The 24,952-nt window shown below is 49.1% G+C and overlaps 1 protein-coding gene across 9 annotated transcripts; it reads right to left on the minus strand.

Moving 5' to 3' along the window:
- Positions 1-2,377: 2,377 nt before the first annotated feature.
- Plekhb1 (pleckstrin homology domain containing, family B (evectins) member 1) lies at positions 2,378-20,876 on the minus strand. Of its 9 annotated transcripts, NM_013746.3 has the most exons (9): positions 20,640-20,876; positions 20,401-20,474; positions 15,217-15,292; positions 13,731-13,883; positions 13,084-13,186; positions 12,136-12,175; positions 8,410-8,514; positions 4,052-4,151; positions 2,378-3,551 (listed from the first exon to the last, which is right to left on the minus strand). In NM_013746.3, the coding sequence occupies exons 2-9, from the start codon at positions 20,416-20,418 to the stop codon at positions 3,415-3,417; spliced, it is 732 nt and encodes a 243-aa protein (NP_038774.1). In that variant the 5' UTR covers positions 20,419-20,474; positions 20,640-20,876; the 3' UTR covers positions 2,378-3,414. The 9 variants fall into 9 exon arrangements, with proteins under 9 accessions (NP_038774.1, NP_001156654.1, NP_001156655.1 ...); NM_001163182.1 differs by lacking the exon at positions 8,410-8,514; NM_001163183.1 differs by lacking the exons at positions 20,401-20,474; positions 20,640-20,876 and adding an exon at positions 16,775-16,938.
- Positions 20,877-24,952: the final 4,076 nt, after the last annotated feature.

The following is a 24,952-nucleotide window of genomic DNA, read 5'->3' on the forward strand; positions in this document are numbered from 1 at the left end:
ACAGGTACTGACTTGGCTGCCCGTGCCTGCCAGTGCTTACGCTTACGCTTCTTTCCTAGTGTGATAAAGTGCATTGGAAATAAATTATATAAATAAATGACTAACAAGGACAAATGTGAAAAAAACAGGAAGTCAGAATTCTTTTCAAGGCATGAGGGTGTGGAAGAGGGGCTGCAACTCGAGACAGCGCTTACTGGGGTCGTGCACCAGGTGTGATAGTTTGGTCAGTGATGGACCATATATCAAATAAGGTTTCATATAATTGCAACTGAGCTAAAAATTTATGACGGTGATAACAAAATCTCTCTCATCTGTGGAAATCAGTTGTTTTTACTCACAAAAGTAGAGCTATAATTAAATATAACGCATGGCAATAATAAAGCCTATATTACTATCTTACTGTTATTTTAAAATGTAGTTCTGCTTACAAAAGGAAAAATACAAACTATTATACCAGCCAGGCCCTTAGACATTGGTTACTATGTCTCTTGGCCGTGTGTTTTTTTGTGTTTAAGCTTGTTGTGTTCTGTTGATTTTTGACACCAGCAGGAGTAGGCTATACTGCACACAGACATTAGAGCCTAGGTCTGTGTCATAGGTTATACTGTCTATACTCTGTGATACTGGCTTGGTGAAGAGAGTTAGGCAAGGAATGGCTTTTTTTTTTTATATACATTTTTTTAAGACTTATTTATTTATTATATGTGTGTACACTGTAGCTGTCTTCAGATACTCCAGAAGAGGGCATCAGATTTTTGTTACGGATGGTTGTGAGCCACCATGTGGTTGCTGGGATTTGAACTCAGGACCTTTGGAAGAGCAGTCGGTGCTCTTAACTGCTGAGCCATCTCACCAGCCCGGAATGGCTTTTTTAAAAAGTAATTTTAACTTATACAATATTGCATATATGTAAACCCAGACTCAAGAGCCTGGGCCAGTAGGATCATTAGTTCAAGGTTGAGTTACAAAGCAAAACTTTTATCTTAGGAAGGGAGGGACACGTGACCTGCAAACAAGGCCTCTAACCATATCTAGCCCGTTGCCAATTTTCAACTTATGCTTTAGCCGTTTGTGGTGGTACGAACCTTTAATCCTTGTACTAGGGGTTAGAGAGGGAGTGGGAGCAGAGGCAGGTGGATTCTGAATTCAAGGACAGCTGGGGCTACACAGAGAAACCCTGTCTCAAAAGCAATAAATAAGCAAGCTCAAGCTTTATTGGAGCTCAGGCATAATCTTAAACCATTCAGATATGATTGAACAATTACTACAGTTCTTATGACCCCAAAGTCTGACTGCTTACAGATCAAAGGAAATCCCTGCCTTGGTTCAGCCACGTCTGACTCTTTCTCCTGCCCCATTACTGTAAGAGTAAAAACCACAGGCCATAGATTTTATTGGTGCAGCTATCTTCAGAAGTAGCATTAGGACACAACAAATGACAAGAGAGGTTGGTGAAAACAAAGGTACTGCGAGAAGATGCTTGGAGGGTTGGCCTTGTGGTTCCTGGGACCTCTGCTCGACTTAATATCATATGGTCATACTCAGTACAGCTTTGTCAGTGTGGGAGCAGGGTCTGGTTCTGAATTCTTGATCTAGCTTTCAGTCCTGGCTGCCCTGTTTTCCCTTTGGCTTAAGTCAGTTTTGGCTGGGGTTTCTGCCATTTGACAGCCTCCAGAAACCTAATGCAGTTTCTGTTTGTTCCTAGCCACGAGGTTTCTATGAGAACAGTTAATTAGTTCAAGTTTAGGTTGGAGAAGCAACAGTGGAAACAGTCCTGACACCTGGGAGCTGAGGAGATGTTTTAGTCAGTAAACATCACATAAGCACGGGGACACAGCACCCAGATAAAAAGTTGGGTACCACAGCAGGAACCTTTCTTTAATCTCAGCCTTTGGAAGGCAGAGACAGGAGGATCCCTGGTGCTCGCATGCCAGTCAGTTTAGCCAAAATGGTGAGCTCCAGGTTCAGTGAGAGACACCAAAAATAAGGTGAAGATTGATAAAGGCATTAAGGCTGTTGAGCTCTGGCCTTCTACATTCATGCACACATACAAATATTCTAACATCAGAAGTCTCTTGGCAGGCAGTGCCAGCTCTGGATTATCTATCACCTTAGCTCATAGAACAGAGATCCTCTTTTTGACTCTTAGAATATGAGATCCTCTTTTTGACTCTTCAGAGATAACCAACTTCATCTCTGTTCTATGAGCTAAGGTGATAGTCCAGGGAAAGCAAGATAGATAATGAATTGTCCCAAATTGTTCATTCACATAGCTGTCACCAATTCCACATAAACTCATAATGCACTCTACAGAAGATGCTGTGTCACAGAGTTGTCTCAAGGAAACATCCTGGAGGAACAAAACAAGCAAAGCCAGTTCTGGGGCCAATCATGTCTTTATTAGTGTCTGTGCTGAGCCAATGGAGCGCTCACATATGCTAGGAATTTTACTAGGCACTCTAGCAACTGAGCCAGGGATTTTAGCTTTTCTATTGGCAATTGGGACAGGATGATGGAATAGTTTGGAACAGGATCAAATGGAGAGATTGCTTGCTACCTATAGACAGGCACATGAGGGGTTCCCCAGGCTGGTGCCAAGGTGGGTCAGGCCCCAGAACAAGATAATGCCGTCTCCCCCCAGCGGGAAGGAAGAGAATAAGCTTCAGATGTTAACAGTCGAGCTGAGCTCCTGGGATCAGAAAGGCATTTCCTAATGGAAGCAACTTCCTAAGGCCGGAGGTCTCAAAGAACTCACCTCTTCCCACAGCTAGGAAACCTTAGGGTTAGCTCAGCTATCATAGGGAAGCTACAAGTGAGGAAAAGGTGCCAAATTCCATGTTTTGGTTAAGGGTATGTCCTGCCAGTACTAACTAGACAGGCAAAGTATTCATTATAGTTGAAATCAAGAAACTTTACTCCATAAAAAGCCCCATCGTGCCTTTATCCAGCAAGCTCCTTCACATAGAGCTAGAACCACTACAACCAACCCCTGCCACAACACCAAGCCAACTGTTATTTGATTCTTTGGGCACCCAGACCTCGCTCCTTGCCCCGACTTATCCTTACCAGACAGATAACTGTAGCTTTGTTGTTTGCTCTCTTGTGAGCTCCATTCCTCAGACACTTAGAGCCAAATGAAGTTATGTTTGCTATGTGTAGAGAAAATTCACATGTGACTTATGGGAGTGCCTGGCAATGGGTGTATGGACTTTTGGCTATGTCTGTGCCTGAGATGTTAGCTTCCTTTGAGACGGAAAAGAGGATAAATGGTGGGAGTAATGGGCCAAGCGTAGAGGGCTTAATGGGGAGAAAGGGGTCAAAATGGGACAGTTTAGATGGTAGCTAGCAGAGGATCCAGAAGAAAAGGGTCTTCTTGTGTTCTACATGCACATCCAGAAGTCAGAGCCCCAGGGCTCAGAACCAACAAGGCGACCACATAAGTGAACCAAGAGCAGCACCCGTGGCAGCCCCAGCAAGCATGCCCATGGCCAAAGGGGCGCCTGAGCTGTAGCAGGGGTCCTCTCGAACTATCACGTGTGTCACACCAGGACCTGTAAGAAAAGCCACACAAGTCGGGGTCAGTGCCAGAGACTAGTCTAATCTCAAGTTAAGGCATGAACTCATTCTGCTCCCCAGAGGAACTGAGACTTTGAGAGCACCCTCCACTGCAGCCTACAGATCATACATATGCCACGGATGGTGACTATGGGACTGGAGATGGGCTGCAGGAAACCCCAGGATCCCTAAGCCCCTGGGGATCCATGCAGCCCTTGGGAATGGACTCTAGTAACTAAGACCTTGGGAATAGGAAGAGTGTCATTTCTGCAATAGCCACCTGGGGTCGCTAGCAGCACAAGATTATCACTGTTTGGTAGACTGGCTGAGTGGGGCCAGCCCGGAGAGTCTGTTTTGAATCTAGGATCTGGGAGGGTGAGATCTGCAAAATATGTATACCCTCAAAGGGTGAAGCTCAGTCTTCACTGATGGATCATGGGCAAGGCCTGGCACAGGATTGTGGCAGGAGGTAGACTGGCATGCTAGGGGCACTTACCTGCATAAGGTGGCCCATAGTAGCTGCGGACATATGTGGCTTCATGTGCGTTGGGTGGCACCACCTCATAGTAGTCCTGATACGGGCTGTAGACGCGTACCTGAGAAATCCAGTCAGGTTGAATGCCCAGGGACTTCCTGGTCTGGGCTTGGTCCTGACCCTTTCATTCTGTAGCCACCCTCCTCCCCAGGGCTAAAGGGAAAAGGTATGGCCTCCCCATAGATTCCATAACCCTTCTCCCCTAAAACATCCAGCTCCCAATAATGCCTTTTCTCCTACCTTGGCCTTCTATATTGCCCAATTTTCCCATTGCTCAACTTTCTAAGTCTAACAATTCTACAATGCTATTCTCAGAGAAACCCAACTGATTATTCTCCTAGTCAAGGGAAGAGAACTATGGCAAAGCCCTAGGCATGAATTAGAGGAGGACTGGAGCAAAGGAAGAAAAGAGTAGTCACTGAAATAACTACCATCTAGCATCTACTGCATAGCGGGTCCCAAGGGAGGTGCTCCCTAGTGTCACCTCTGATCCTTCAAGGCAGGCATTGCTATCTCCATAGCATCCAGTGCTATGGATGAGGCACAGAGAAGGTGAGAGTCCTGCCTTCCCCATCAGGCTCCTACCAACCTCCCAGATTCTAGCTCAGAAGCTACCCACTATAGGAAGCCCTCCTGGGCTCAGAAGTATTTCTTCCTAGGGTCTCTAACTTGGATAGTACCCCTTATCTTTTCTCTTAACCTTTCTGGCCTGTTCCCCCAAATGTGTGCTACTTAATGGCAAGGCCCTCAACTTGTATCACCTGCAAGGGACAGTGATGACAGGAACCAGTAATACATGCACGATTAGCACTAACTGTCAATCCAAATCTACCACTTTAACTCATGGGGTAGCTGACTTGGAAGGGGTCAGAATCTGTTCTCTCCTGGGACTCCCCCCTAGCCCCATTCTCACTGTATCTCTCACTAGGCTTCACACCAGAATTGCCCAACTCTAGAAGTCCGTTTGTGTCCAACTTAATTAATACAAATGGACTGTGCCCTCCCCCTCCCTCTCTGCCCTGTTCTTCCTGTAAATGTTCTTGTCATGAACTGGAACCAAGAAATCTAGTGGGGCTGGGCAGTGGTGACACACGCCTTTAATCCCAGCACTTGGGAGGCAGAGGCAGGTGGATTTCTGAGGAAAAAAAACAAAACAAAACCCGAAATCTAGTGGGTACCATACTTAAGGGTTCCTTTTCCTTTTTACCCCCTGAGTGTGTGTGGAAGCATGTGTGTTGGTATCAGGACCTCCAAAAACCCGTGACATCACATAGGTAGGACCCACAGACCTGTTGCCAAGGCAACATCCACTATATTCCCAGAATTGGCTCACCTCTCACCTTTACCTGTAATTACGTCATCACCCATATATAAAGAAAGGCCCCCCTGGTCTCTCTCTCTCTTCCCCCCTTCTCGTTCTGCTGCCACCTTGCCCCTCTCTCTCTCTCTCCCAATAAACCTCACATGGAACTGTTTGGCCTGGCATGGCCCTTCTGAAGCTGCACAGCGTTCAAGATCATAACAGTGTGTGCATGTTGAAGTCAGAGAGGTTGCTGCTTGGAGTCTTCCTCACTCACTTTCGGCTTTACTGTTTCAATAGTTTCTCATTGAACTTGGAACTTGCTGATTCATCCTGACTGTCCAGCAAGCCCCTAGCAGCCCTGTTTCTTCTCCCCAGCACTGAGATTATAGGAGAGCAAAGCTCTTTTTACATAGGTCCTGGGGATCAAGCTCAGTTCTTCATGGCAAGAACTTTACTGACTGAGCCCTCTTCCCTGCTTCCTCTACTCCATCTTTGAGACAGGGTTTCCTACGGCCTAGCTTGACCTTGAACTCACTATTCAGATGACATTAACTCCTGATCTTCCTGCCTCCACCTCCCGAGTGCTGGGGTTACAGGACTGCACACTGAGCCTGGCTCTAGAACGTTTACTCTTTGGGGGAAGTGGGTGTTAGATGCATAGCCCAGGCTAGCCTTGAACTCACAATCTCCAGCCTCGCTTTCTGAGTGCTAGGATTAATAGGCACACATTACCAAACCCAGCATTTTCTTTCTTGTGAGGTTGGGGTTTGAATCTAAGGCCTTATGAATGTTAGGCAAGCATGTGCCACTGAGCAACATCTCGATCTCTTAGCACTCTTGTCTTTGCATACGGGCTTTTCACAAGGCCACAAGGTCTCAGGATTTTATCTTCTAAATATGCTCTTCTGACAACCTATTGGCCAATGCTGAGGGAGTTAAGTCATTGGCTTTAGCATCCTGGACATTAGAAGTGATCTTGAGGGGGAAATGTACTTCAAAGGAATGGTTGGGGACAAGTCAGACCAGAAAAGACTGAAGAATCCTTAAGGAAGACAGGGAATCAATATTACTACATCAGCCTTCCCTGATGCTGCATTGAGTTGGTAGTTTGTGAGGCTCTGGAGTGGATGGAAAATACAACCTCATGTCTCTTTGGGGCATGTATTCCTCCTACCCTCCAGCTCTGGGAGGCCCAGAAGAAAACTCAGAGCACCTAGCAACCAGTTGGTAACCTCAGAGACTTCCTGAAACTGAAGCCTGCCAGCTTCTCTTATAGCCCAGACCCTCCTATGGGAGGAGACAGTGCTGTCCAATCACTGAGTTACACGAAAATAACCCCTTGGATGTTGTGTTCTTAGATTTATAGTCTTTCAAATCCCATTTTTAGGCATTGCTCATTGAAGTTCCAGGCCTCTCTGTGATGAGTAACAGTGACCCAGTTAAATAACCTCCCAGAGCACCAGGGTCTCAGTAATACCTGGAGAGTCAGGCAGAACTACATCTGTTGACTTCTGGGCTCAGTTGTTCTGCATGCTCTAATCACAAGGAACTTCACCCATCCCCAGTGTGATAGGTGGGATCAACCCAGCGCCTCACACACGCTGAGCATGTGCTTTACCACTGAGACACAACCCTAACCCCAAGAGTTAGTCTTGAACATGCAGATCAGGCTAGGGGTATAGAGAGAGTTCCGTATTAACAGCAGTGTTTGCCTAGCATGTGGGAGGCTCCATTTTCAATCCCCAGCATCACAAAAATACTTGCATATAAATATAACATAGTTCCCAGGCCCCACCTAGGACTTAGGAGATTCCAGCACGCAGAGGATATCAACATTTGTTGTCGTGTAAGTCCCTAAGTGGTTCTAAAACTGCATCATTGAGTAAGAAAAGAGTTTGCAGTTGACCATTAGAACCACAAGCTCCTATGTTGGCTCACACCAGACCAGGTGCTATGCTGAGACTGTGTGCTGGCTGATCGTCATTGTCACTTGACTGGACTTGGAACCACCTGGGAGATGCACCTCTGGGGATGTCTGTGCTGTGTTTCCAGAGACTTAACTAAGGAGGAGAGGCCCCCTGAATGGGACAGCACCACCCTATGGATTGAGGTTCCAGACTAAATAGAATAAGAAAATGAAGCCAGATGGACACTGGCATTCCCTTCTCGGCCCAGATGTGAGCAAGCAGCCTCAAGTTTCCACCACCATGCTTCCCCCCCGTGGAGGAGCATGCCCTCAAACTGAACCAACAGAAGTCTCCTTCCTTCAATTGTTTCTTGTCAGGTATCCGTCCATTGTGATAGGAAAAGTAACAACTACATCCTAAATCCAAGAAACACCCAGGACAGGGACAGATCCAGACCATGTCCCTTCCTGTCTTTCCTTCCTCATTCAGTGACCTGTTTATGCCAGTCCCTTATGAAGGGGGTAAGGAAAAACTGTCCCCATCACTGAGCACTCAATGAGGCCATGCTGTGCACCGCAGTCCTGTACTGGGCTTCAGCTGGGCAGAGCAAATGAGACCTGGTCCTTGCCTTGAAGGAAGTTCCAGTTTCAGACGGTCTAAACAGAAATAAAGTGGCTCTGAGACCACGTGGAATGAAACCAGTGCTAAAAACCAGTGACAGAGGACTGTACACTGGGTGACAGTGCCTGAAGCCCTGGGAAGTCTTCACTGAGGAGGTGGCAGGCAGCCTTTGAGGTGGTTCTTTAAGGATGAGCATCAGCTGGCCAGCTGAATGGAGAGGCTGAGGGTTTGGGCAGCAGGGACAGCATGAGAGTTGTTAGGATGAGGGGAGAACCAGAGTAGCAGCAGCGGCAGAGGGCACAGCAAGCACAAGGGTGACATGTGACAAGCAAGTCTAGCCAGATTCCATGGGCTTGAAAACCAGCTGTGGTCCAATGAGGAAAGGGGAGCCATTGACGTCCACAAACATGAAAGGAATGGGACAGGTGGCTTTGGAGGCTCATCCTGATGGTCAGAGAGGAGGCAGGAAGGGCTGAGCTTGAACTTACCCAGATCCGCCTCTCAACCTTACAGGGGTTCCATGAGAGGGTCGTACACCTGACCTTAGGGCAAACCCGACGGCTCCTGGGTGGGACGGTGGCTCCAGCTGGGGCCTGCTCCAGCCACAGAAACCCAAGAAGGGAGAGGGAGGGAGATGTCAGATGCCCTTTACATCTTAAGAGACTAGGAGATGTTACCAGGACCCTACCAGAGTCCTGTGCCAGCTGTGCCTGTGCTGGGGACATCAGAGAGGGGAGAGACGTATCCTGTTACCCAGTGGAGGACCAATGGCCTCCTTCCAGCTCGCCCACTTCAGTCTCAGGCACATGGGGATCCCAGGCTTTACCCCACAACTCCAGTCTCATCTGTGACTGTATCCCCAGGAGCCTCCTCCCAGAATGGGGTACAGGTCACTCCTGCATTGGCTGGAGGACAGAGAAGCCCGCAGACACAGATGTGAACGTACAGATGCAAATACACAAGCAAACACAAGCACCAGCTCTAGTAAGCCAGAGCTCAAAGGGATATGGATCTGGGGAGCGAAGAGAGGGCACTTCTAGGGCCAGGCAGAGGTAAGGGGTCAGTAGGGCAGGCAGGTGTACAGGTAGGGAGAAGGCAGGCAGAAGTAAACGGTCAGTACAGCAGGCAGAGAGGGAGCAAGACAGCTTCATAGAGTCACAGAGCGCAGAACGGTCAGCCCTCACCTCCTTCCTCACGCTGTCCTCAATGCCACTGACACAGAGGGCTTTGGCTCAGAGGGTGCTTAGCCTGACCTGGCTCCCTCCCTGGTGATTCTTGTTCCTCCTCCTAGGCTTCCTGCAATCGCCTCCCACCTGAGAACACAAGTCTGCCCCCAATATCTGACTGTGACCCTCAACTGCTCTGATAGCCTTCCCAAAAAAAAGTCTCTTCCTTCCTAAGCTGGCCCTGATGACCTTAGAGGTCATCGCTCCAGTGCCACTTCCTCCATGGTAAACCTTCCAACCAGGCCAGACTGCAGCCATTAGGTGCACACATTAGCAAGCATACACATCTCTCTTCCCTGCCTCTGCTCATGTAGCTCCTCCTACCAACGCCAGCTTCCTCACTACATCCACTAACCGAGTCTCTGCTGAGGCTCCTCCAACAACTTAAGATTGTGATACGGAAGGAGCCACCTCCAGTCCTTAGACCTCAGCTTCCCCCATCTGTAAAGTGGGACTGATAGCACCAACTACAACCATCCCCCAAGCCCTTGTTGGAGGATGAAATGACATAACCATCTCATGTGCTTGGCACAGTGCCTGGCTCTCTGCAGGTGGATATACCCAGGAGGGTTTCTAACTGTCTTCTCTGCTGCTTCCCAGTCGACACTCTCTCCAGGTGAGAGAGGTCTCAGCTGTTCCACAGGCAGAAGCAGCAAGTGTGGAGTCTGGAGTCTGTCAGGTGGGGGCCGATGTTGGGCCTCAGGCAATTCTTCAAACTCTCACCTCCACCAGTCTCTAGGCACTCTCACCTGCACAGCCCAAATGCCTGTGCTCCCCAGCCTGTCAGCCAGCGAGGCTTAGTCCACACCCACATCCTGTTGCCAGGAGACTGGCCCCACTTCCTAGATGGTCCCTGGGTATTCACACTTAACCCCTTACTGTTTGTTCCTATCTACCTGCCTGCTAGCCTTTTGTGTTTCTTTTTGAGACAGGATCTAGCTCTATGCCCCAGGCTGACCCCAAACGTTTAATTGTCCTGTCTCAGCCTCCCAAATGCTGGGATTATAAGTACACACTGGTTTGTAATAGCCACAGACCAGCTTTTTGAAAATACAAGTCAGGAGCTGGGCAAAGCAGAGGCAGGAGAATCTCCAAGCTCCAAGTCAGCGGGGGCTACACAGAGAAAACCCCAGACTCAGAAAAACCAAACCAAACCAAACCAAAACCAACCAACCAACAAACAAAAAACAAAACAAACAAAAATGTCTGGTACTGTGAGGTTGGCTCAGTTAGTGAAGGGCTTGCCTTGCAAGCACAAGAACCCAACTTCCATCCCCAGCATCCATGTGAAAATCAGGCATGGCTTCACGTGCCCAGGCCCAGAGCTATGACAGCAAACCCAGGAGGATCCCTGGGGCTTGTTAACCAGCCGGTCTAATGAAACTGGTGAGTCCCGGATCCCGGTGAGTAGCTCTGTCACAAAAATAAGGTGAATGGCTGTTAAGGAACAACACTGAGGTTGACCTCTGGCCTCCACACACCTGTGTGCACAGCCACTAATACACACGCACAGCACGCATACAAATAAATGAATGCAAAGACTGTAAAAGACAGAGCTGAGCTGACCAGTCCATTCTTGCCTTTCGCTTCCAAACTGTCAGCGGCTTATGGGTGCTGTTAGCGGCTCCCAGGATCCTTAAAGCAAGGCCTGGCAGTTCATGCTTGTAATTCTAGCTCTTGGGAAGCCGGGGCAAAAGGATCACTGCAAACTTGAGGCCACTCTGGGCTACGTGATGAGTTCAAGGCCAGCCTGCACTCCAAAGTGATACTCTAAATAAAAAATAAAAGATAACCGATATTCTTAGCACAAGACAGAGCCTCAACTCCCAGCTCTCCTCCACACTCCTTGGGCTTCAGGCACACTGCTGTCTTAACTCCTTCCAGCCTTTGCACATTCTACTCCCTCTTACCTGGAAAGCTATTTCTTTCACCATAACCCCACCTTTCACCCCATTATGTCTCTCCTGCAAGCCCCACCTTCACCCCATTATGTCTCTCCTGCAAGCCCCACCTTCACCCCGTTATGTCTCTCCTGCAAGTCCCACCTTCACCCCGTTATGTCTCTCCTGCAAGTCCCACCTTCACCCCATTATGTCTCTCCTGCAAGTCCCACCCTCACCCTGTTATGTCTCTCCTGCAAGCCCCACCTTCACCCCGTTATGTCTCTCCTGCAAGCCCCACCTTCACCCCGTTATGTCTCTCCTGCAAGCCCCACCTTCACCCCGTTATGTCTCTCCTGCAAGTCCCACCTTCACCCCGTTATGTCTCTCCTGCAAGCCCCACCTTCACCCCGTTATGTCTCTCCTGCAAGCCCCACCTTCACCCCGTTATGTCTCTCCTGCAAGCCCCACCTTCACCCCGTTATGTCTCTCCTGCAAGCCCCACCTTCACCCCGTTATGTCTCTCCTGCCAGCCTCAGGTTAAGCTTTCAGTGAGCTCACACCTGGATCACTGAAAGGCTCACATACTGCACAGTCCTGCCAGAGCGGTGACTGGTATCAACATGGAATAATTAACCAATTAGTTGTTTTATATCTGGCCCCTTCTAGACTGAGTACAGGAGGGTAGAGCCTACATCCCTTGGTTTACTTCTGATCCCCTGACCCCTGGCATGGTGCCTGACACACAGTAAGAACCCAATACCTATCTGTTATGTAGACAAATGAGCCTCAGTCTTACCATCTGCAGAGAGGGAACAATAACCTCACCCTTGAAGGATTGTGCTGAGTGGCATCATATCTGATATGTGCATCCCTCTTTTCTAGCTCCCGTGTAACCCTCCAGTGAGGCTTCATGGTAGCTTCTCTCCCTACTCCTGGGAGCACCTGCTGACTCCTCCCTTCTCCACAGGGGACTCCAGGGGAGAGAGTCTACATGAACTTTTCCACTCTAGACTGAAGTAATAGGCAGAGACCGAATCTGATCACCCATGATTCCATGGCACATGGGGCAGCGGGGTGGGGTGGGGGTGTGTGTGCAGGGACTCACCGGGGTGGAATTTGCCTCCATCAGGGCAGTCTTCCATGCTCTGCAAAGCAAGATCCTCCAGATGATGAGCGATTTGCAGGGTACGTGTATGGGGATCCCACCTTTTAGCTACTCCTCCCCCACCTAGCCCCTAGTCCCCTTTCCCAACTTCAGGTAGACAAAGCAACTCTCTATTGCTATAGTCACATGGATGGGCCCTGAGGTAAGCTAATAACTCGTAGTCCAGCGAACCCTTCAGTTATCCTAATTGAGCTGGGGAGGGCAGGGTGTCTCTTCTGAACCTTGCACGTCTGGGTGATACTCTGCCTGCAACCCACCTCCGTGTTCCAACTTGCACAGCTTCACAAAGCCATGACCCAAGCCTCAGGAATGCCCAGAGGATACAGGACAATTGGGCCTTTGATGGTTGCCATGGCATCTGGCTGGGGTAGACAAGGCAGCTCTATGCTGTTGCTCAGAGCATAGCTGCCCCTCCACCCACACACTCATCTCTTTCCTTCTCCTCCAGGACAGAGGCCCAGCTGCTCAGGCTGAGGGTAGGAGGGGAAAGAGTGTATGGGAATAGATGGCACTGAAGAAGATACCCTTGTCTTCCCAGGATGGGCTGCACCTAATATCAGGGTGCCCTGCGTAGACACTGCCTTGCTGAAGGCAGGTCTAGGCCTACCCCCCAGCTCAGAGTCCCATCCACCAGGGCAGCTCTTAGAGGGTCTTCTGAGATGTCACTGGGCATGTCAGCTCCTTTCTATCAGCCTGGAAGAGGGATCACTTCACAGGCTGCAAATTATCTGATTCTAAACGTCCAGAGACCCAGCACCTATGGCAGGCGTGCCTCCATCCCTGAGTTCTCTGGGTATGCACCAGTTACCAACAGTTATGCTGTTGCCCTCTGATCTCTTCTAGCTGCACCCCGAGATCCCACTCCACACACCCCCTGAATCTGCTTACATGGCATCATCCCGGGTCTCAGCGCACAGGTGCAGGCGGGAACCCTCCCGCAGGTTCACTGTCAGCAGGCCATCTCGGCTCCTGCCCTCTGGGGGCTGCACATCTGGAAGCAGACACACACACATGGGGATCCCAGAGACCCCAGGAAACCACACACAGTGGCAGACATTGACTTCTTGGGGTCCTGTTTGCTAGTCATTGTTAATCCCTTATCCTACATACTTTCTTGGGGGTCTGCTGTACCCTGCACACCCTGTCAGCCTTCCCATATTACTTCCTAGCACATCTCTCAGTTACTCTACTATGGCCTAGGTCGTGGTTGAACCATTAGATTAGCTGAGTGACTCTAGGCCAGTCATACCACTTCTCTGAGCTTATATCATCTTCCTCTACTCTCTAGAACCTGCAGGTGTTTTATCTGGAACCACCTATAAGAGGGCACAGCACAGGGTAAGAACTCAACCAAGGACCAGTCTTAGGACCAATCTCTTAATGCCTAGCTAACTGACCTACATTTGGCAGGAGCTCAGAAGCAGTGTTTGTGGGAGCTCTCTGGAAGCACCCAAGAGCCTTCCAAGTACAATTCTTAGACATAGGGAAGACCCTGACTACGGGCAGAGTTCCACCAAAGAAACACTTCTACTCACCCTGACACTCTTGGCCGACCTTTATGTCTCGGACATTGAAGTGGATGACTACTCGGTCCTCCTCGTCCTGTGCCGTCTCGTCATGGTAGTAACCCAGTGTGCCATCCAACCACAGAGCGAACCAATTCCGCTTCCAGCGGCGGAGGATGGAGCCTGCATGAGATTCCGGATCCACCAGAGAAACTGAGCCCTGAGCTTGCTAGGAGCAAGAGCCCCAGTTGGGCTCCCAGAATCCCTTCAGCTCTGGGTCCCATTACTGTCATTTCTTTCCTGCCTCTCTACCCTCTAAAATGAGGACACGGCCTCTCTTTTTCTCATCTCTCCACCACCAGCCTGACACACATTAGTGGCTCAATAAAAGTGTTGAACTGTAAAAGACAACTCATACTTATGGGAGCTTCCAAGACAAGCCCAAGCCTCTTCAAAGGCAAACACCTCTCCCTGCTGGAAGCCTCTATCTCTGGTTTGAGTGACCGTCATTTGTATCCTCTCTGACTCTTGAACCAGATTAGGGATCTGCCCCTCCCCACCTGCGATCCTAAAACTGAGTAGGACCTGTCTTTGGTGTCTGCCATACTAAATGAACTGAGAATGGACAAGGGCAAGGAACGTGAGGGCTCCTAGCCCAAAGATCTCCAAGATAGTAGCCCCTCTTCAGTTCATGGCTTTGGTTAAATGGGGGCAGGGGTGCTGTAGCCACTGACTCTAGGCCTTGGTTCAAAGCATTAGAGGGTTTCTTAAGCAAGGTGTGGAGGCTCACGCCTGTAGTTCCAGCACTCAGAGGCTGAAGGGAATGCAAAGCCCGTCTGGACTACAGAGTAGGACCCACATCAGAGGAAATAAATAAAGCAAGGCATGGTGGTACATGCCTGTACTCCCAGCACTCAGGCGGTGGAGGCAGGAGTTCAAAGTCATATTTGGCCACACAGGAAGCTTGAGGCCAACTAGGGCTACATGAAATTTTATATTCCCCGCAATGCGTCACAAACTCCCCGAAAGAGGGCTTCTAGGGCTATGGTTCTAAAGTAGAGCTGTATCTTACTCTGCTCGGGCCGTGGACTGTGTCCTGCCTGGGTTGGGGCTGCTATGAACACACAGGGCATCAAACTTATCTGTACCCTGAGGGATGTACAGTTAGAGTCTAGGGCCAGCATGGGGTGAGGAAGGGGCGGGGGTAGGGGAAGACTGACAGTCAAAACAGTTGTGTTGTAAGTTAGAGTGGGAACTGAGAAGGGAGCCTCTGACCCAGCTGAGTGCTACCGGGGCAGAGAGGGTTAGAGGAACAACTAGAGAGGGCTCATCAAAGAGAAACCTGATTGGTCTTGAAGTATACAGTTTTGCTAAATAGTCAGAAATGGGAAGCCAGAGGTCTTGGTGCAGGGGAGAAAGGTCCCGCCCACCATGATGTGTGGGACACACTGCCTCCCTCCTCCCTGCCCAGGGATCAGGTGCAAGGCAGACAAGGACTTGACCCAGAATCACTCACTCTGTCTCCACAGCCAGCCGCCCCTCACCAGGGCCATTTCTTCAAAAGGACTTTCCAGGATGGAGTCGGGTGGAACCTGTCAGAGGAGCCAGGACACACAGACCTCACAATTCAGTGCAGCTCCTGAACGAGAAGCCCCCCAGCCCTGCCCTCCCTAGAGAGTCTGGAACCACTCAAGGCTGCGTTAGTAAACAAACAGGCCAGGCACCGCTGGCCCCCTCCTAAGGCTCTGCTCCTGCAAAGAATGGGGACACTGTCCCAGTAGGGTCAGCAGGCAGCCACCCAATAGGACAGGGAGTGGGTGGGGATGGGAGCCCAGGCCAGGCTGAGTTCCAGAACCTTGGCAAGGCCCTGTTCCATGCTCCTCTGGCCTGAATGAGGCAGGTAAAGGCCAGAATGAGGAATTTTTAATGTTCATAAAATGTTAGAAAATGGAATTAGGAAATGGGAACAGTACAAAGTGTCAGTCAGAGCAACGAATTTCCATGACAGGAAAAGCCTTTTTCACATTCGGACACCACAGTGGCCATTTTTGAAGTACATGAAATAACAACTATGCTGCTGAGCACCGTTCGCTTGCTGCCCTTGTCTGCCTTTACCTGCTATCTCACTTGAGCTTCCTATCCATCTTTGCCTTCATGACTGTTTCAAAGACTGTGTGGAAACGGGCTTGGAGAGGGCCAAACTACACAGAACCCCTTAATTACAAAGCAATGGAGGCAGGATCCACACCCAGTCACCCGGGCTCCTCTCCGAGAGCTTTAAAGAGACCCAATGGCAGTCGGATGTAGTTGGCATAGTGTTTAATCCTAGCACTCAGGAGGCAGAGGCAGGCAGAGCTCTGTGAATTGGAGGCTAGCCTGGTCTACCTAACAAGTTCCAGGCCAGCCAGGCCTACAGAGTAAGACTGTCTTTAAAAAACAAAACTATCCTGGGCAGTGGTAGCTCATGCCTTTAATCCCAGTACTCTAGAGGCAGAGGCAGGTGGATTTCTGAGTTCAAGGCCAGCCTGGTCTGCAGAGTTACAGGATGGCCAGGGCTATACAAAGAAACCCTGTCATGGAAAAACAAAGCAACCAAATAAAAAACCACCACACAATATGCAGGATCAGGTTGGCTCAGAATTCTAACTGTGAAGGTGGAGACAAGCACTGCTAGTCTTTAAGGACCCCCAGGTAACCCCAAAGTTTGTCAGTTATCGCAAACCTCCACGTCCCCAGATACCCTTGTTAATGAAGACCTTTAAGAATACTTTACAGGTGGACGAACTGAGGGGGACAGGGACAAGTGACACATCCCTGTATGTGACAGAGTTCAGACTGGAGTTGAGGTGTCTTCCTTCTCTTATTAAGAACGACTTATTTATGAGCGGGTGACCCACAGCCCTTCCCCCACCTGCTCACACCTGTTGCTGCGCAACTAGGGCTGGCACACCTAGAGTAGAAGCCTTGGCCTCTTGTGTTTCTCCGCTGGCTCATTCCCCTCTCCAAGCTCTGACGTAGATCTTACAAGAGGGTCGAGTGTACAATCCCTCTCAAGTTCCCCTCGATGCACCCACCTGTTCACACCTGTTGTGGATACTGCTGCCACAAATGCCCGCTACTCGATGAAGCTGCTACCCAAACCGGTCGCACCTGCGCTCTGCTTACCCCCAGAGATCCAGAGGCATTTCACTTCCCAGGCACTGCGCAGTGCCTGGGGCATAGCTCCCCCCGGGGCCCCGCCCTCCAGACCCAACTCACTCCCAGGGAGGGGGCGTGGCGTGGAGAAATTCAATAACCGAGCCATGCTGGGATTTGTAGTCTGCAGTTCTACACTGGGCAGAAGCAGCCCGGAATAACAATCCTGTGCTGATCCCAGAAGAAGTAAGTAATTTTATTTCCTTCCTCTCTTTTTAGATCTGCCTATATTTCCAGGGCTGTCCTCAAATGATCTGCTGGGCAGCTGGGACTGCAGATGTGTACCACCACACTCAATTTATTTTTCTATTACATTTATTTGTTCGCCTATTTTTCAGAAAATACTTTTCCCCTTCTGTTACTAGAGATGTATTACAGGTTCTGCTAAATGCCGATCTACACTCCATCCCTGACATAAAAGACTTTCTCTTGTAGAACTGTGTGGCTGGAGGCTTGGGGAGATACCTCAGTCGGTAAAGTGGTGCACAAGGGGCGGAGTCCAGATCCCCAGAACCCACATTATAAAAGCCAGGATGGCAGTCCTGGGGAGGAAGAGACAGTTGGATCCCTGGGGCTCACTGGCCTTCCAGCCTCACCTGACCATGAATCCTAAGCCACCTTGTCTCAGAAAACATGGCAGATGGCTATGAAGGAAGGGTGGCTGTGCACGTGCACACACATCATCATCATCAAGAGAGAGAGAGAGAGAGAGAGAGAGAGAGGAGCTTGAAGCCTGGCTTGTAATCTTCAAGAGACAAAGGCAAGCACTAGAGGCAGGAGGATCATCAAAGGTCAGCAGTCTAAGAGAGACTTCCCAGAGTACATAATGAGCATCTCAGAAAACAAAAACTTTTAGAGGGAAAAATAAAAACAAAAAATGTATGGCTTGGGGTCTCAAGCCGGGGAGAGAGAGAGAGAATGAAGGAAAGGTCATGCCCCAAAGGGCAATAGACACGTATAGACAATTGCTGGACAAACTGCCCCTGCCCCGGGATACCCAAGGACAAGGAGCTAAGTTCAGCCGAAGCTGGGCCTGGGTGTACAGATGTGCAGTCTCCAGGTACCTGGTAGGCTCAGACGCAAGAGGTTGAGGGCTAGCCTGAGCTACAGAATGAACTCAAGGACAATCTGGCCAACTTAGAACCCATCTCAATTTTTTTTGTTTTGTTTTCTTTTGTTTTTCCAGACAGGGTTTCTCTGTATAGCCCTGGCTGTCCTGGAACTCACTTTGTAGACCAGGCTGGCCTCGAACTCAGAAATCCACCTGCCTCTGCCTCCCAAGTGCTGGGATTAAAGGTATGCACCACCACCGCCCGGCCTGTCTCAAAATTTTAAAAAGAAAAAAGGAAAGGAGGAGGAGGAGGCTGGAGATATAGCTTGGTGTAGAGGGCTTGCCCAGCATTGGTGGAACCCTAGGTCCCATTTCCAGTACTGAAGCAAAAACAAAAACAAAAAAAAGCCAATTTCCACTGAGCAGGTGGCTGGCCTGAAGCCACAGCTACTTTAGAGTCTCAGTCTAGCAATGAGTCTCAACCTTCAAATGCTGTGAGCCTTCGGTACAGGTCCTCACATTGTGGTGACCCCAACCATAAAACTATTTAGTTACTACTTCACAACTGTATTTTTGCTACTGCTATGAATGGTAATGTAAATGTCTGATATGCAACCCCCAAAAGGGTCGTGACCCACAGGTTGAGAACCACTGGTCTAAAGGATGCTTCAGGACCAGGAGAGCCCAGGAATTCAAGGCCAGCCTGGGCTACACAGCAAGTATCCCAATAATAATGATGATAATAATAATAATAAAACATTTCTCTGGGCCATCAAGATGGCTCATCAGGCAAAGGTGCCTGCCACCAAATCTGATGACCTGAATTATATCCCTAGGACCCACCAAGAGGAAGGAGAGACAAAAAGTTGTCTCTGACCTCCACAAGTGTAGGGTTATACCTGTGCACATCCATGCACATATAGAGATAAATGTCATTTTAATTTTTAGAAGTTTGCTTTCAGGGGGCTGGAGAAATAGAAGTTCAGAGCACTGACTGCTCCTCCAGAGGTCCTAAGTTCAATTCCCAGCAATGACATAGTGGCTCACAGCCATCTGTAATGGGATATAATTCTCTTTTGATGTGCATGAAGACAGATCACTCATATACATTAAGAAAAGAAAAAAAATAAGCTAGGCATGGTAGTGCATGCCTTTAATCCCAGCACTCAGGAGGCGGAGGCAGGTGGATCTATGAGTTCAAAGCCAGCCTGTTCTACAGAGTCAGTTCCTATATAGCCAGCTAGGGCTACATAGAGAAATGCTGTCTCAAAAAAACCAAACAAACCAACAATAACAAAAGTTTGTTATTCAAAATGTAAGAGTGGCCACACCCACAGTTGCCAGAGACATTTCTGATCCTATTCAGCAACTTTGTGCTTCCAAATTGTATATGAAGCTCTATTCCTTCTCAGTGAACAACTAGAAAGGAAACACTTACATGAACCCCAACAGACTGAACATCCTTGTCCCAGCCCTGTAGCCGTATCCCCCCCCCCACCCCAAGGCTAGTCCTATGTAAAGAACCCAAGTCCTTTACAGACTGAAGAAAATAATACTCTCTGGAAACAAAAATAAGTGGAAATTATGCCTGAGTAGGAAAAAAAAAAAAAAACAGAGTGGGGTGGACCATATTTGGGAGGCTGACACAGCAGGACTGGGAAATCACAGACTAGCCTTGGCTACATAGTAAAGCCAGACTGGGCTATATATTAGATTCCTCACTACCACTTCACAAACAACTCTTCAAACAAACTACACATCACAACACACACACACACACACACACACACACACACACACACACACACAGAGTGCAGAGAGAAGCCAGGCTCCATCCCGGTTTCGGATGTTAGCGTTCTCTAGCTCTGTAAAGCACCACAGTGCTATAACGCAGCATGGAGCCCTCCCAATACAACTCTAGCTACCAGTCTACTGGAGGAGACTGGAGGTGAAAGTAGCCAATGCAAAGAGTGTGGCTTACCCAGGAGGAAGTCGCTCTTTGCCCAAGGGGTTCAGAAAGGCTTCCCCAAGGAAGCTGAGGGGTCGTGAAGGGGAAGTAACATTTCCCCAGTGTGGATCAAAGAACCTCACATAAGCACTGCTGGAAAGTCCAGGTCTTTAGTAGGCTTAGAAGATGAATGAGGGGTTGGGGAGAAGATGTGGGTTGGCAAGGGATAGCGCTGCAGAGGGTACCAGGCTAGAACAAGGACTGGGAGGCAGTGGACCGTGTGTATAGTGACTGCCTGGGGGAAATACGGTCAAAACAGGGGGTTAGGTCATATGATTAGCGGGTTACATGGTCCTGTCCCCTGGATCCGACCCTCCACAGTCGCTACTTTGACTAGCTCAGTCCATTCCCCACCTCTGCAGGAGCAGAGAATCCCAGAGACCAGGGCATTACCTATTTGGGAAGCCCCCCCCTTACTTCTTCCTACCCCAGAAACTCGTCCTTACCGGGGTTGCCGGGCTCATGGTTCCTGATGGTCAGAGCTGCATCCCCAAGAAGGTTCCAGAAGTGGGGCTTGACTCTGCCTTAGAGATAAAGGGATCAGGAAAGAGCTACCAAGCAGGCGCTGAAGGGAGAGGTAGGGAGGGACCGCACCAGTCCTAAAGAAAGTCACCCTCTTTTCCAGCCCCCTCCCGGGCTTTCCTGGCTGAGATCTCCTCTGTCCTTCTGTTTTTGGCCAAGTCACCTGGTGATTCCGAGGTGGTGTTGATCCAGGTCTCCAAGATAGGGTAGGGAGGAGGGTGGAATAAAGGAGACTGGAGATGGGGCAAGGCAGGTTCTCTGGCCCAGTTTAGGGCAGGGCTAAGTTTTCATTCTGAGGCCTAGCAGGCTGTGTCCATCTCCATCTCCCCAGTCGTGGCTGTGCGGCCTGGCTCCTTAAGTCTCCCTTCTTGGCTCCCCGGTCTCTTTAATCTTGACCCAGAGCCACCCCAGTGCTTCAGCCCTTTCGTGCTGTGCGTGCTCTGGGGGATTTAGCACAACAGATCCTATTAGCCAGTAGCTCATCCCCTCTTAGCAGCCCCAGCAACCGCATCTTTCAAACTACGCTGTTTTTCATCTCTGTGCCTTTAACTCATTCTCTGGTCTCTGGAAAGTCTCAACCCTACCCAATTTTGACTAATTTTTCTCCTTTCTATAACCGGGATGGGAGGAAGGAGAGAAAGAGACAGATGCCGGGCAGTGGTGGCGCACGCCTTTAACCCCAGCACTTGGGAGGCAGAGGCAGGCGGATTTGAGTTTGAGGCCAGCCTGGTCTACAGAGTGAGTTCCAGGACAGCCAGGGCTACACAGAGAAACCCTGTCTCAAAAAACAAAACAAGAGCCGGGCGTGGTGGCACATGCCTTTAATCCCAGCACTCGGGAGGCAGAGGCAGGCGGATTTCTGAGTTCGAGGCCAGCCTGGTCTACAAAGTGAGTTCCAGGACAGCCAGGGCTATAAAGAGAAACCCTGTCTCGAAAAACAAAAAACAAACAAACAAACAAACAAAACAAAAACAAAAAAAGAAATAGACAGATGGAAGAAAAAGAGAAGGAAGTTGAAGGGAGGAGGGAAGAGTGGAAAGGAACGGGAAGGAAGGAAGGGAGACAGGGAGCTATCTCTCCCGAGAATATTGGCAGGTTAAGCCGCTAAAATACTTCTATAGTCGCTATTATGTTGATAATGATCAGTTAAATTCTCATCTAGATACTCCTGAAGTTCATTTTCCTGCACATACGCAGAGGTTTGGGGGCAGGGTGATCTGACTCCCTCATTAGCAGCTCTGAAGATTCTCCTTTGCTGCTCTGGTTACCTTGAGGAAAAAAAAAAAAAGGCTTTTAAGTCAAACAGCCACGGGGATGCGCAGGATAACAGCTGATGACGCCAACTCCGGAAAGCAGCTTCAGCCTGGGCTGTTTCCAGCGGTTTGGATTACTAGGCTTGGTGAACTCTAGGTGAACCGGCTGCGACCAGCTGTCTCCATCTACTAGAGAGGGACACGCGTCCTCTAGTGGCCTAGAGAGGGACTGCTGTAACTGTTCTCCAGAAGCAAAGCATCGATTGTTCCAAAAGCAAACCTCCCTCCGTGCCTGTGACTGGCATTAAAGCGGTCAGGAGGAGATGGGTCCAACACGAGGCCGCTGACTGTATAAGTGGGTTGCTCAGCCTCATTTAGTCACCAAAGACACCTTCCTTCTCTGGTGTTGCTCATTAGGCCTAATAGAAAGCTTCTCCGGGCAATTTCTTACCTACTGTGGTACATGTCAGCTGGTAACTGATAGAAGAAGCGGCAGGGACAGAAGAGTGGCACTGACAGACTGGCCATGAAGGTGGCAAGGTGACAAGGTGCTTAACAGTTAAAGAAAAGCTGTCAGGACAGAAAGAAGGGTGACAGAGGCAGAGAGATGGCAAGAGAGCTAGGAGAACTGAGACTAGCCCCGGTCGCGGAAGGAGCCAATAAGTCTTTAGGGCCGGTCAGCTGTAACGCTGACCGCCACCAAGGGCTGAGGATTCCTTGTGAGTAGGTCTGCCTGAAAGCTGAAATGCCAGTCGCAGCCATAGACTGAGGAATCCTGACTTCCTAAGTCTTCACTAATGCTGTCACACTTACAGGGCTAAGTGTCCCAATTCCAGAGGCATCCAAGACTGTGACACTAGAGGGTCCCGCCTACTGCCTCACCCACCTGTCTACACTCAGAGCTGCCAGAGACCAGCATTTGAGAGTATCTCCTTGTCAACCACGATTTCTATATGGGCGAAGCAGAGAGGATCCAGGAGGCTGATTGCAGAAGGACTGAAGGAAGCCAGGGAGAGAAGGGAGGAGAGAGGAAACAACCAAGCAAGCTGGCCTCAGAGTCTGAACCTTGGTCCTGCCACCTCCCGCCAGAATCCTCTCTGGTTCTTCCTCCTCCCCTCCTTAGATGGGCAGCTAAGCATCTTCCTCAGAGGGGTGGGGGAGGGGCGGTGCAAACATCTCCCAGATTACACTCTCCGGATTTAGCAACCAGAAGAAAAGGGAAGATTCTCCAACAGCAGTGCAAACTTCAATGAAAAGATTCTCCATCAGCCTCATAAAGAAGGATGCAGAGACAGGGAAAAGAAGGAAGCTGGGAAAACCAAAACCACAGATCTAGATACTGAATTGTTTGGTTGGTTGGTTGGGTCTGTACTTTGCTTTTCTCCAGACAGGGTTTCTCTGTGTAGCCCTGACTGTCTTGGAACTCACTCTGAAGACCAAGCTAGCCTCAAACTCAGAGATCCGTCTGCCTCTGTCTCCCGAGTTCTTGGATTAAAGGCATGCACCACCACTACCCAGCACCAATACTGAATTTAAATACAGCCAGATTTGGTATGTGTCCCTGGACAATGACTGGCTCCAAGAAGTTAATAAAAGGTGAGCTAACAGGTTGTGGGCATGCCTGTAATGTAACCAGTTGGGTAGCTGAGGCAGGAAGATCAGCCTGGACTATAGAGCAAAACCAGCTCAAAAATAAATAAATAGATAGATAGATAGATAGATAGATAGATAGATAAAAAAAAGCAAAAGCAGACTTTCCCCAGGGAGAGAGGAACACCTTTTAAATATAAACTCTGGAAATTCATTGAGTATTTGTTTGTTTGTTTTTAATTACAAAAGTATTACTTATCAAAGCTGAAGAGATGGCTCAGGGGTTAAGAGCACTATCTGTTCTTCCTGAGTTCAATTCCCAGCAACCACATGGTGGCTCACAACCATCTGCAGTGGGATCCAATGACTTCTTCTGGTATGTCTGAAGACAGCTACAGTGTACCCACATACATAAAATAAATGAATCAATCTTTTAAAAATGTATTACTTATGTGTATGGATTTTTCCCTGCATATATATCTGGCACCACGTGTGTGCCTGGTGCTCAGGGAGACTGGAAGAGGTCAGCAGATTCTCCAGAACTTGAGTGGCACATGATTGTGAGCTGCCGTGTAGGTGTTAGAATTGACATGGATCCTCTGAAAGAGCAGCCAGGGCTCCTATCTCAGCTACCTCTCCAACCCTACTTCTTTTTTCTTGGTTTTTTTTTAAGATTTAATAATTTTTATTTTATATGTATGGGAGCTTTGCCTGCATGCTTGTCTGTGTACCATATGGTGCCTGAGGAGGCCAGAAAAGGGTGTTGGATGCCTGGAACTGGAGTTACAGATGGTTGAGCTATCACGTGGGTGCTGGAAACTGAACCCAGATTCTCTGGAAGAGCAACAAGTACTTTGTTTGTTTGTTTGGTTGGTTGGTTTGGTTTGGGGGTTGTTTTTTTTGTTTGTTTGGTTGGTTGGTTGGTTGGGGTTTTTTTTTTGGTGGGGGGGTTCTAGACAGGGTTTCTCTGTGTAGCCTTGGCTGTCCTGGAACTAACTCACTTTGTAGACCAGGCTGGCCTCGAACTCAGAAATCTGCCTGCCTCTGCCTCCCACTGCCTGGCACAACAAGTGCTCTTAACTGCTGTGCCGTCTCTCCATGCCCCACATCCATTTCCTTTTTTAAAGTTTTACTCTGGGATAGACAAGCTGTAGTCAAGAGGAGAAAGGAGACAGAAAAAGCTCTGCCGCCTGAGTTAAGCTGACAGGGAGGTCAGCCACATGACAGACACAGCAGGTAGAGGGGCTTAGGAGAATCCTAAAGCAAGCAAGAAAGCACACTCTAGCTCTGGCCAGATAGAAAGGAGAGAAACCTTGCACCTTTCTGAGTGAAGGTGAGCAGCCCCAACTGAGCCCCAGGGCAGTTCACACATGGGAACTGCCCTCTTTCCTTTCCTTTAGATTTTTGTGTTTCTGTGTTTGTTTAAGACAAGATCCTACTGTGAAACCCAGGCTAGCTTCAAGCTCCTCCTGCCTTTCAAGTGCCGAGGGTACAGGTATGCACAGCCCCAGCCAGACACTGTTGGTTCATTTTTATTTTACTTTAAAAACCTATTGCACCAGGTGTGATGGCTTGTGCCTTTAATCTCAGCACTCAGGATGTAGAGGCAGGGGGATTTCTGTGAGTTTGAGAT

The sequence above is a fragment of the Mus musculus genome, chromosome 7 (genome assembly GCF_000001635.26).
Source record: "Mus musculus strain C57BL/6J chromosome 7, GRCm38.p6 C57BL/6J".
NCBI classification, from domain to species: Eukaryota; Metazoa; Chordata; class Mammalia; order Rodentia; family Muridae; genus Mus; species Mus musculus.